The sequence below is a fragment of the Rhinolophus hipposideros genome (genome assembly GCF_964194185.1).
Source record: "Rhinolophus hipposideros genome assembly, chromosome: 16".
NCBI classification, from domain to species: Eukaryota; Metazoa; Chordata; class Mammalia; order Chiroptera; family Rhinolophidae; genus Rhinolophus; species Rhinolophus hipposideros.
Window position 1 is genome coordinate 4191731 of NC_138062.1, and position 12210 is coordinate 4203940.

Consider the following 12210-nt stretch of genomic DNA (forward strand, 5'->3'; position numbering starts at 1 on the left):
CATAGGCAACTAGTAATAAATAAAACGATGCTTGTATTTCCACAAATAATGATTACACATACAAAACAGCAGGGGGGTCCCTCTAAGTCAACATTTTCCAATGGAAGCACGTAAGATTAGGGGGAAAAGATCATCTCAATAAACTTCAACAGTCTGACAAACATTTACTGTGCTCCGTGCACGGAGCACTTCAGAAGACAGCAGTGTCAGAGATGACAGGACGTGATTTCTGGGCCCCTCGTGTTCACTGGCCAGTGAGGGAGACAGAAATGGGATGAACACGCTGCACATCGTCACCAACGCTGAAGGATAAACACTCCACGAACCACTCAGACTTTGGAATTGATGGATAAACATAAGAATGATTCATGGATTTGTTGTCTTTTGCTATTCGCTTTTGCTAAACTTTTTCTGAACTTCATCTTTGGTTGTAATCTCAACAATGTCCAACTGTGCCTCCCGTTGCATATTTCACCCTTAGAAATGATGTTTCTATTTTGGTTACAACTCTTAACTAATGTAACTTAAAATGTCATCCAAATGTAGGTATAAAATCCCCCAGTCATTATTTGTGGAAGAAGAGACAGAAAGAAAGAATAAACAAATGGAAAACATAAAAATGAAGGGAGGAAGGCGCATGTACTGGGTGTTTTGAAATATCTTGTAATGAAAACATGTTGTTTTAAAGAAAAAAACGTAATCTAATTTTGAAGACAACTCTTAGACTCAAAACTTATTTAATTTTTAAGAGACTGAAAGATCAAGGCTAAACTACTTATTTGACTCAGTGCCATGAGTGCATAACGTGGAATGCTGTATTTAAAGTATACTGCAAAGCAGTACACATGTGCATTTGGGAAATCACAATAATTTTTAAAGACAAATTTCAAGAGACAAAATAATACGAAAAGCAAGATGTGTCTGGTAAGAATTCAGCTGACATTTAAGACTGATTTGAATTACTGGGCTTGCCTCCTATGCCCTTTCCTGTTTTCATGGACTTATCCTCAGTAAATGGTAGGATATCAAGTTCTTCCAAGGTCATCATCCTTGCATTTTGTGCCTTCACTCCTCGTCTTCATTGAACGACTCATAATTATTTCATATATTACTGAAAAGTCAGTTCCTAATCTGTTACATGCATTCAAACAAATAATTTCATTCAGGCGGTGCTGAAATGATGGCCAAACCATAGGGTATGTCAGTCAAGACAGAAAAACCTATCCCTTCCTCTCCTTCACTGACCAGATGGTGACACAGTAGGCCACGGAGCAGGAGGGAGCACCACCTTCCATTATTGCTGTCTGTCCAAACTGGAGTGACGAGACAAGGATGACCTAAGGATCTGGTGCACCTCAGTCTTTGGAAAAGGGATCATTGACGACGTGACATCGTTTTATTCCCCGGAATATCAACGTGTCCCAGGTTAAAAGGAGAAATGGTTTTTGAAATATGGTAGAGAGGGGTTTGGGCACTGCAAAGTAAGTAACTTTAAATAGAATTAGTTTATATGATACATATATCATGTGCATAGTTATTTATTCATAGACTATATGCACTTTTTTAAAGTCAAAAATTTAGAAGCATCATGTGAGCCCAATGTGTTGATGTTGGCACGAAGGGAGATGAGTAGTGTCAGTTTTTATCACTGGTGTGACTCTCTCAGAATCTCATCACATGGGTCAAAGAAAACTTAATGCAAAGCCTTCAAGAATCATATGTATTCAATTAGTATCATTTTAATACTAGAGAGTCCTTAGAAATTTCCTACTGTCCTGAAGAAAAGAAACTAATCATTCCAAAATGTAAGAAATGCAAGGATCACCCTCTCCACCCCAAAGGAGGTCACAATCAGCAAGAACCACAGTGCCTGTATTTAGGGATTAGAAATTGTGCTGCCTTTTTTTTTCAACTTAGAGAAAACAGGCAATGCTACTCAAAGGTCGATTGCAAATTATCTAAACCCAGTGTAAAAAGCGACTTCCATTTCTGGAAGCGTCCTTTATGAGCTGACTGCCAAAAGAAAGTACGGTAGGGAGAGTACCTTTTGGGTGTGTCTCTAAAGAGATAACTGCTAATTTCAGCTCCATCTGGAATTACCGACGAATCATGAAAAAATGCCTTGTCCCGGATCTGCATCTGAAAGAGTTCCTCATCTCGAGTGGGGAACTTCTGGGTCCATGAGCTGAGTGGAAATAGCAGCCACAGCAGACACCACTGGAGAGGAACCATCCTGGGTGACAAACAATTGCTTATGTCAGTTCTGCAGGCAGACACGTGGGTAAGATGCCTATTTTCTACACCATTGTAGTATTGACAGAAAGACCCGTATTAGGTATTTTGGATACATGCACGTGATCTTGAAAACAACAGCTTTTTGTTCAAAGCATTTCATGGAGTTGATAACAAATTCACTAGAATGTCAAATATTAAAAAGACTTTGGTATGAAAGGACTCCTGGTGCATTAACCTCCCTGTGTGTTGAGAGGAAATCCCACTTCTAATGGCGGAAGGCAACGTGGCCATTGTAGATACCTGTACATAAATGCCTAGAGTTTGAACCATAACGGAAGTCACAGACACCCACTGAGAGCCAGAAAATGACCACTGCACAATTTGTTTTTATTCTCCCTTGAAATTTGACTAAGCATTATACATGAGTTATGGTATTCTTATTTCCCAAATCATATTTCCATACATCAGAGATTTTTAGAGATTATAAAGTTTAAATTTTTCATAGGTTAAGCAATTTGTCCAAAGTTACAAGGTGAGTTATTTGTCGATGTCTAATTCTTATAGATTACCAGACTCTTCAACACAACCTTATACAGACGCCTTTGCTGCACTAGAAAATGGGCTTGGAGTCCCACTGTCCGATCAAGGGAGAGCACTGGACACTAGTGTGTAGTTGGGTCACTTTGTGGTATTCGTCATTGCCTTTCATCAATGATCCTACATGTCATTATGGATCACTCTGTACATCGCTGTAGGGATGTTGTCAATGACACCACCTTCTGCGTGTCTCCACGCCCCCAACAGGGAGCCTCAGATAGGCAAGCGCTACTGAAAGACTCTGCTTCCTCTGACGCTTGGTTGCCTTTTTCCTCACAGAAAGAACGTCAGTTGTTGCCCCTTATCTCTGACAACATACATCAGGGCATTTAAGGAAAGACAGTGTTTTCACATTTAAGTACTTTAAATAGTGAGGAAGTCAAATGCCAGTGTTTGTGGTAATTTGAAATGAAGTGAAAGCCAGTCTTATTTCTCAGTAGTTATCACTATAGCTCTGAGGTCACTGCTACTTAAACCATCACTTGACTTTAATTTTATCTTTCTTTGAGTACTATCAGAAATAGATTCATACAACTAAAAATATTTTTGAAGGAAATAAGCTTTTCTTTTTTTTTAATGAGGTATGAAAGGTACTTTTTTTCCACAGTGAGCTTGCTCAAAAAGTTCATTTAACTTTTTTCCAGTTTTTCCTTCCATGTGTTCTGCAGTTTTCCATACAAAGTACCTGTAGTGTTTGAGTTACTATGTGCAAAACATGGTGCTAAATTCACTCACTGCATTACTGCATTTAGTCCTCACAATAACCTTGGGAAGTAAGTACAAGAATAAACCTCCTTTTACATAAGCAGAGAGAGGATATAAATCCAGGGGGATATGACTGCAGAGCCCAAACATTTATCCACTCTAATCTCTCTCGAGAAAGCCATAATAATTTCTCACCAAAGGTACTTATTTCCCGTCTTTTCTCTCTACTGTATTGTAATTGAAAGAAAACATGACTGAGAGCTAAGAAACTTGACTTTTTAGGTTCAGCCCCTAACTAGATGTATAATCTTAGGCAATTCACTTAACCACTCTGGACCTTCATTTTCTGAAGGGTTTGGATAGATGATCTCTAAACTCTGAAAACGAATGATGACTCTGAGACTAATAATACTAATCTCCTCTTCCCAACTAGGTAACAGTTTGGGAATAAGACCAGGCTTCCTTCAATTTTCTTAAATAATCTGTCCCTCAGCTACCCAGATTGTCAGGGTGAAATCCAAGGAAAGTTGGGGCTGTAAGTGGGAGCGCTCGTGAATCACCACCGGCAGACAAGGGTCAGATCTACAAAAGATGGCTGGATGGATCAAATTCAGAAGTCAGTGAACCTGGAAACAAATAGGACATAAATGGTGGCCTGCAGTGGGCAGGACCTCCACTCCAGTCCTTAATCCCTCCCCTCTGAGGCCCCCCACCTATAGCTCACGGAAATGGAAATCTGAATAGGATTTGATACGCTGCTCCTGTTAAGAAATATTTATGATTTCAGCGTAATAAAACATACTCAGTTTACTTTGGAGGAGCATACCTGAAACTTTGCCTCCTGAGAGCAGAGGAAGCCAGACAATAAAACACACCTTTGTAGGAAGGGTGAGATTTTCCCTTTCCCCACTTATCAGGAACTTAGAGCGAACATGCCACAGCAGGAAGTGTGAGATATGCGGGCGTATTTGCCCTAGAACCACTAAGGGCAGCCTTGCCTCACTAGGCCCCACATTTGCCCGTGGAGCTGTCAGTTGCACAGCACCACTGAGCTGCCAAGCTGCCCAGTGCCCCAGGGTATCTGGGACATGTAGACCAGCCCCAGAGTTAGAGCTAGCTAGTTCTGGGTGGTGGGAATTTTCCCGGCATCCTCTGCTGCCCATGCGAAGAACTTTCTCTTTATTAAGTCAGCTCATTATGAGATATGAATTTTGAGTTAGTAACAACATGAATAAATTTTGCTGTGTACATGCTGCACGCCAGGCACTCTTCTAAGTGCTTTACGTACATTCTCTCGTGGAATGCTAGAACAACACTATGGTGTGGGCACTTGCTATTTTTCTCCTTTCAAAAATGATCAAACAGAGGCTTCGACAGGTACGATCACAGAGTGAATACAATATGAACTATTTATCATGAGTGACTTTAAAAACTATTGTAACTATGATTATTATATATGCCCCAATCAGCTACTTAGCAAGGTAGCATTTGGTAACAGGCACATCAGATGTAAGTGCTGGGAACAGTTCTCCATGGGTCTCTGTGCTGGTTTTTGCATCTCTTGGGAGAAGAACTCACTACCTTTGGTTGAGATTACCTTTCCAAGGATGTCTGTGTGGTGAACAGCCTTGAGAGACAAAGCCTCGGGAGCAAGAGCAGGCAAGGTCACTACCCATTATAAAATATCTGGGTTCCCTAAGCTTGGGGCCCTTCTCTCACAATAAGCTCCCCGACATGAGCCACTGCCCTCTGACCTCGGCATCATCCTGCGGGTGTCAGGGAGCCAGGGGGAGAAGATAACACTGTGGGTTCTGCCACTGCCCTGAGCTCCAAAGTCTTTCATCTTTGACCCATGAGTCTTGTGCCCTCAAGCATAGAAAATGATGGCAGACTAACTTACTAGCTTGCAAGGAGGGTAAAATCTCAAACTCCTCAGTTTTTGACACTAAGTGCTTACTTATTAAATTATTGTACTAGCTTATCTACTTTACTGGTTCAGGTAGATAGTTTGATTTAAATTACCATCAATAGGGAACAGATTCAACTGTATCTTGTCCTTTCTTTATAAAAAATATCAGATTTGCCCAGCTAAAATTCTATCAGGTCACACCTTTGTCTCTGAAACCATTTTAACCATTTTAATTGCTGCATCAATTATGAGCAAAACAGACTCTTTTCATAGAAGGCTTAAAATTAGTATGATCCCTTTTTTATTTTCTTCTAATAGTATTTATATGAAAAAATAGATGTTAGCTGAATCTATTGTAATCGTTTCATAATATACATAAGTCAAACCATATAGTTTAAGGCTATATGCCTTAAACTTATACAGTGATGTATGTCAATTACTTTTCAGTAAAACTGGAAGAAAAATTAGTATAACCCCAATACACAGCACTTTATATTCTGTAGGACTATAGTTTCCAAAATGTTATCTAATAACATTCATTTATTGTTGGGGAAAGTGTAGTTAGTTATTAGTGAAAGTTAATCATTGATTCAATTTGATCAGGTAACAGAATTTTCTTTAACAAATGTATTTTTAAAGTATTATGTAAACATATTGTGCACAGTTTTACAACTTATATTCAACGATCCAAATTGAAATCTTTACTTACATATTGCTTAAAGGATTGTTTTAAGATTTTATAGATTCTCTCCCTACCAATAAAACATTCTGTTTCATTCAGCTTAATAATCAGTCCTTTAAATAAATAACTAAAAATATGTCTTCTAAAGAATAAGCCTTGGGTAAGCCAGTCCATAAGAATAGACTTTTCTTCTAAGATTACAAAAGTGCCCTCTAATGGCATAACTTTTCCTCTCATTTCTTTTTGTTACTTCTAGGTATCCAGAATTTATCTAGATTTAAAGTTTAAATTAAGTAACATTTCTCAGAACTTTCTTTCAGCATTGTTTCTTCTGTCTTGGGCAACTGGTGGATAAATCGGGAATCTGTACAGCAAGAAATCTTGCTGTCTTTTTACAATCAAGATCTACTTCCAACAGAAGTAGAAAGTTGCTAGGATGATTCCAATCATGCCATTTCTCTAGGCAGGTCAGTCAACTTGGTTGCACAATTATTCAGTCAAGAAAAACTAGGCGGTGTTGTCCTATTACTGAGAAAATTGACTTTGACCGTTCCAACTGCAAAGTTCTGCTAAATCAGGTCTATAGACGCTAACCTGAAACCCTGGTATTGTTCTCGTCATCAGGGGACTTCCTCAGAGTGGGCACACACCTTCAGACCCTGTCAGGACGGAAGTGAGGAAAGGAAAATGGCTTCACACACCTCACCCTTTAACCTAGATTATCCGTAATCTAGGTTACTGGTGGGTGGGAGTTAGCTGTGTCCTTTGGAATGCCAACGTATCAAGTAAAATGGAGACATTTATTTTGAAATATAATTGTCCAAGGATTAACCACGTGTTCTACAGTTACGAAGAGAGAGGTTTGGGCACTGAGAATTAAATAATTTTAAATATGATTTGTTTATATCACACACACACACATTTAATGCCAAACTACTTAGAACATTACATAAGTCCAATTCGCTGATGTGTTAGAATAAAGTTACATGAGCAGTGGTTCCAAAAGAAGACCACTTTACGTGTAAACTTTTATTTTCATATTTGCTGCTCCCTTTCTGGAGAGCAGGTAAACACTATCGCTCAAGAGGAGTGGACAGTGGTTTTGTTTTGAATGTTTGGGGACTGTGATGACAGGGCTGCTTTTCCCACTCATCTCTTCACTTTCTCGGCTGACCTCTCTGCTCCCCACTCCACAGGGAAAGTGGGGGTGTATGGAATGTAGGGGATAAATTAGACCCGTGTTAGAGAAACGCCAATGAAGAATCTGGAAGCATTTTTATTGTTCCATAAGGGGTAGGGAGTAGAGCAGTTGATGGATAACTGAAAACATACAAATAATTCTAAGACTTTCAGCTTTGACTTGAAGTTTGTATTCTATGGAGCATTTGGCGCAGTTAAAATAAATAGTTTGATTGACCTGGCATATCCTTTTCCCACAAACCTGTGGAAATGCTTGAGAACTGTCAAATGGGACAATGGCAGGCAAGAAAAAAATGAAAGGGAGCTTGAATAATATACCAATGTATCGATTTACCCCCCAGGATGACCTCTAGGACCACAGAAAACACAATATGCCTAAAAGCAAATGAAAGTTGCCCTGCAGTGTCTGCCATACCCCACTACTGACCCACTTTGCCAAATGTATCTTCAATTACATAAGATCGGCTGGTCAGTTTACCATCTTGATTAATCCACAGGTATACTTAGTGAAAATAAAAATGTATTATTTGAAATTCTGTGAACAATGATAATAGATAAATGAATCTGGTTTACTTTTTACTTTTTTAAAATATATTACACATTTTAAAATATATTAAATTTTAGTATATTAAATGAAGAATAAATTAAATTGTATTCACCACAAGTCCTACCTGAGAATCTTAAGAGTAGGGAAGTATTTCAACTGCTAAAAAGCTTGCCTTTAATATTTACACACTGCTGTTTAATTATATTATCTCACTAATACAAGGAATTTGCAAATCTGGTAAATAAAAAGTTCTTTCAAATTCTCATGTAACTGTCCCAGGCTCTTTGATTAGGTGTCTCGTGAATTCCAGGCTCTGTGACCTACCTCAGTGCTCTGGAGTCCTCAGAAGAGCGGCCAGCAGCTCTCACCTACCTGGGAGGAATACGATCAAAGCTAATCCTGCCCTCCTTCTACAAACCCACCACCAAGGTCCTGCGAGACCCTTGCAGAAACATGTGAATATATTTACAAAAACTGTCATCAAGCTCTTCTAGACATTTCATGTTATATAACTCAATGCGATCAGTCATCAGTAAAAATATGCCACACGAAGTATACAATTAAAACAAAAGCATAGTGTCATTAAGAGTCACTTACAAAATATCCAGTCAGTCATTTATAGGCTACAAACAGGAAATAGATTTATAATGACCAAAAAGAAGGATAGGCATTCCTAATTTACTGGAGGCAAATGCATCTGGAATAAATGAAATCTAATGTTTAATTACAGGGATTGGAAAATGCATGATTATAATTTGGTGAGGATCATTTCAAGGAATGGTGAGCCGCAGAGATTTCTGGTATTTTCTTTTCCTTTTTTAAGGGCAAATATTTAGTCTTTTAACTTCCATTTTTGAAACTCGAGGGCATTTGTTTTTGTTTGAATCAGCCGTGCCACATCTGATAGCGAATCTGAAGCATCTGATCTAGCTGTAAGAGAAAACGTGTAACCTTTATGCGAGGAACCCCGTGTCTGCTGAGACCTGCTCTGTGACTCCGGGATCTTTAGTACTGAAATGCCCAGCTTGCATGTACAGGGTCCCTTCCTCCAGGCAGAAACTCCACCACAGAAAAAGGTGAATTCCAATACACTGTTTTGTTCTGTGGTCTTTTGCAAACAATGAAAATCTTAACTAAAATTAGTTGATCATTCTTATTAATACAGAAATATTGTCTGCTGTGGTTGAAAATTTGAGGGAAATAGTGCATCCTGTGATTAGGTAGGTTTCTATACTTGAAAAGGGTGGATAAAGCAGCTGGCAGTAAAGGGCTTCTGATGGATCTGCCCTAAGGAGGGGTCTCCCACATGTGCCTGGTGAACTGCTCCACACTCATTGCCATATGCCAATGCCTACAGCCCAACAAAGCAGAGCCAGCAGCACGCACAGAACCCACAGGCCGAAGCTCTCCACGTGCTGGCCATCTTTACAGAGTACAGCCATTACTAAGGGTTTGAGAGTTCATTATGCCAATAATCTATGGATTAAGGTCCGTCACATGCATTTCAACTGCAATGGTTCCAACCTCCTCTACCACTTCTCTAAATGCTCGCCAACTCTCATCCTGGAAGGAAATGAAATTAGTAAGACAAATCAATGTAAAATTAAAATTCAAACATGCCAAAGATGTGAATAAAGCTTCCGTTCTGTGTCCCCTGCCCTCTGGCCCTCAGGGTGTGCAGTCCACCGTGGGCGAAGGCGAGCGCACTGCAACTGTAGAAGACGCTCAAGCCTGCGGCATAAGAACCACCTACCAGAGGCCTGGCCTTTAGTTAGGCACCCTGTATTCCATCACCATTAATGCCAATAAAAAGAATAATGAACCACAGATACGGCCAAAGTAAATGTACTTGAGTTCGGGGTAGTCTTTGATCCAGAAAGCCAGACCGATTTATTAAAGGAAGGAGCAGATATCCTAAAATGTGGTAGAATAATAAATACTGATAAATTCAAAGGCGGTATAGAAAATAAGGCAATGTCATCCTGGAACAAAATACTGCATGTCCTCCTCCTGTGAACAGTTCCTCTGTACGTGCACCTGAGTGAACAACTTCCACTGCCTTTGGGGAAGCCAACGAGTCCTGGAAAAACCAAAGCCCCCAGGGAGGAATAATATGCTTGGTTGCTTTTCTTACTTTAGTTCGGCAACTAAGCCTTATTTCCTGTTGATCTGCAACAAAATGAAAATGACTTCCTGTGCAGTGTCCCCCAAAGCAGTTAACAAAACAGCACACCCCACCCTCTACTGAAATTTAGCTCAGATGGAGCGTGGCAGCACGCCAGTGGCACCTAGCAACCAACACGTCAGCCTGGAAGGTGGGACGTGAAACGTCCTGGTCAGCAAATAAAAGTCCTTGCTGTGTGTAAGAGCCTGAAACTACACTGAAAGTATAGATATTTAATATGGACTCTTATCGTTTACAGTTGAGTTCAGGGGACATTAACTATACATAAAAGTCCCCTGCAGTGTAAGGTAACACACACCAAGAGGAAAAGGTTGGCTCGGATAATATGTGCTTAACAGTTGAAGAATCACCAGGAGCTGGTGAGAACCGAGCAGGACTCCGGGAGAAAGCAGGAGGGAGAGGAGGAAGAACTGGATTTGGGGAAGGGAGATGGAGGTGGGAGGCCGCACTGCATCCATGAGAGCTAAACAAGGTGAAGTGAGCACTGCTGTGGAGCAGGCACACAACTCTGTACACAACATCCTGTCTCCTCAAGACATGTATGCTCTAGGAAGAAGTGAGGAAGGAAAACTCCCGTACAGAGATGAGAGACATCGGCAGGAACTATTCATAATCGTGAAGGTTCAGAGAAGCAAAATCTACCTTTAAAAGGATGGGGAAAGTTAGAAAGCTCAAAGATGATTGTCTAATGGTTTTGCCAGCTAGGTTTCCCAGCAATTCCTGGGTCCTAAAGTTTCACATCATGTCCCATGACCACAGAGGAAGAACTACGGAGGCGAGAACAAGGATTTCCTACAGACAGATCACTACGTCACTCTGTCTCTTTTCCCACCCCATGGCTCAGTGGGACAATCACAGACTGAGAATCAAGACCTCCCCTGCTGTAGTCAGGAGAACCATCTGCATGGGTGACTTGTTGGCCCCCGTGTTCTCCAAGGTACCCTGCAGTTGGGAACCTTGAAAGGCAAGGGTTAGTTCACACTCGTATGTAGCATGTTTTCTAGAATGTGTTTGCGAACTTAATTGTTAGACCTCTTATGTCTCTTATGAAAGCTGGTAGCATAAGATAGAAAGTAATTTCCTCCAGGATACACGCCATAACTTACCTAACACTCTCTCTATCTAATTCTAAGACAAGAAACAACAGGCTAAGGACAGAAGTGGTGAAACCCAGCCTCCTTTTATGGAAAAGCGTCCACCCAGTTCATGTTTTTAAAAGCTAATTCTTACTTGCAGAAGGTGTCAGAAAAGAGGAAGGCAATCCTGGGAGAAGTTGTAGGTAATCCTGGGAGAAGCTTTGCCACACGGGGAGAGCACCGAAGAATACCAATGTGACTTTCAGTAAGGGAGCGAACCCAGTTCTAAGCCCCTTGGAAATTATCATTGAGACTCTAGAGGTGAGCTGCAGACTCACCTGGGGATTAAGACTATAGCATGTCAGCTATTGCTTTCATATTTTTATAGTTATTTTAGCCAGGAAGGGAAATTTTCAGTAAGATATTCCATAGAGTCCTTAAGATACTAAAAACTAAATATGGTCAAAAGAGCTGAATATCGAGAGAATAAGAATTTGCCGAGCACTGACCATACACTCCAAATTGAACTGGATGATGTGAAGGCTGAAAAGAAATATCCCAGCAATTTATAATTTACTTATAAAGACAAAAATTACATACCCAGGCAACAGAGTCCAATAATGTCAGTATGTTCACTCATTCACTGATTCTTTTTATTCCACTTATAAGTAAGATGTCCTTGCTACATACCAGGTACTCTTCTAAGGCCCGTGGTGATGTCATGAAACAACGTTCCAGTGGGGATGACAGACCGTGCACAGATAGGTACACACAAGAATACATCACTGGCTGCTATCCACTGCTGTGCGGAGAATCAAAACAGGCCTGTTTGAAAGTGTGGTTACTGTAGATGGAACATTTCGAGAAGGCTTCTTGGAAGAAATGACATTGACTCTGAGATATGAACAAGAGGAAACCAGTGAAACAAATGTCAGGGGAAGAGCATTCCAGACAGAGAAGCAGCTTGTGGCCCTAGGCTTGGGGTATAATGACCAAAAAGGATGTTAGCGTAGAGCAGGGTGGGGAAAGGGCAGATCCGTGGAGCTCTACACACTACACGAAGGAGTTTGCGTT

At 40.4% G+C, this 12210-nt stretch overlaps 1 protein-coding gene across 3 annotated transcripts in view; it reads right to left on the reverse strand.

Annotated features, from left to right (window-relative positions):
* NDNF (neuron derived neurotrophic factor) overlaps positions 1-12210 on the reverse strand; it is a 52018-nt gene that overhangs the window by 12053 nt on the left and 27755 nt on the right. For all 3 annotated transcript variants that reach the window (XM_081075703.1, XM_081075702.1, XM_081075704.1), the window contains exon 2: positions 2045-2233. In XM_081075703.1, coding sequence (XP_080931829.1) covers positions 2045-2232 — 188 coding nt within the window. In that variant the 5' untranslated portion in view covers position 2233. The remainder of the gene's footprint in view (positions 1-2044; positions 2234-12210) is intronic.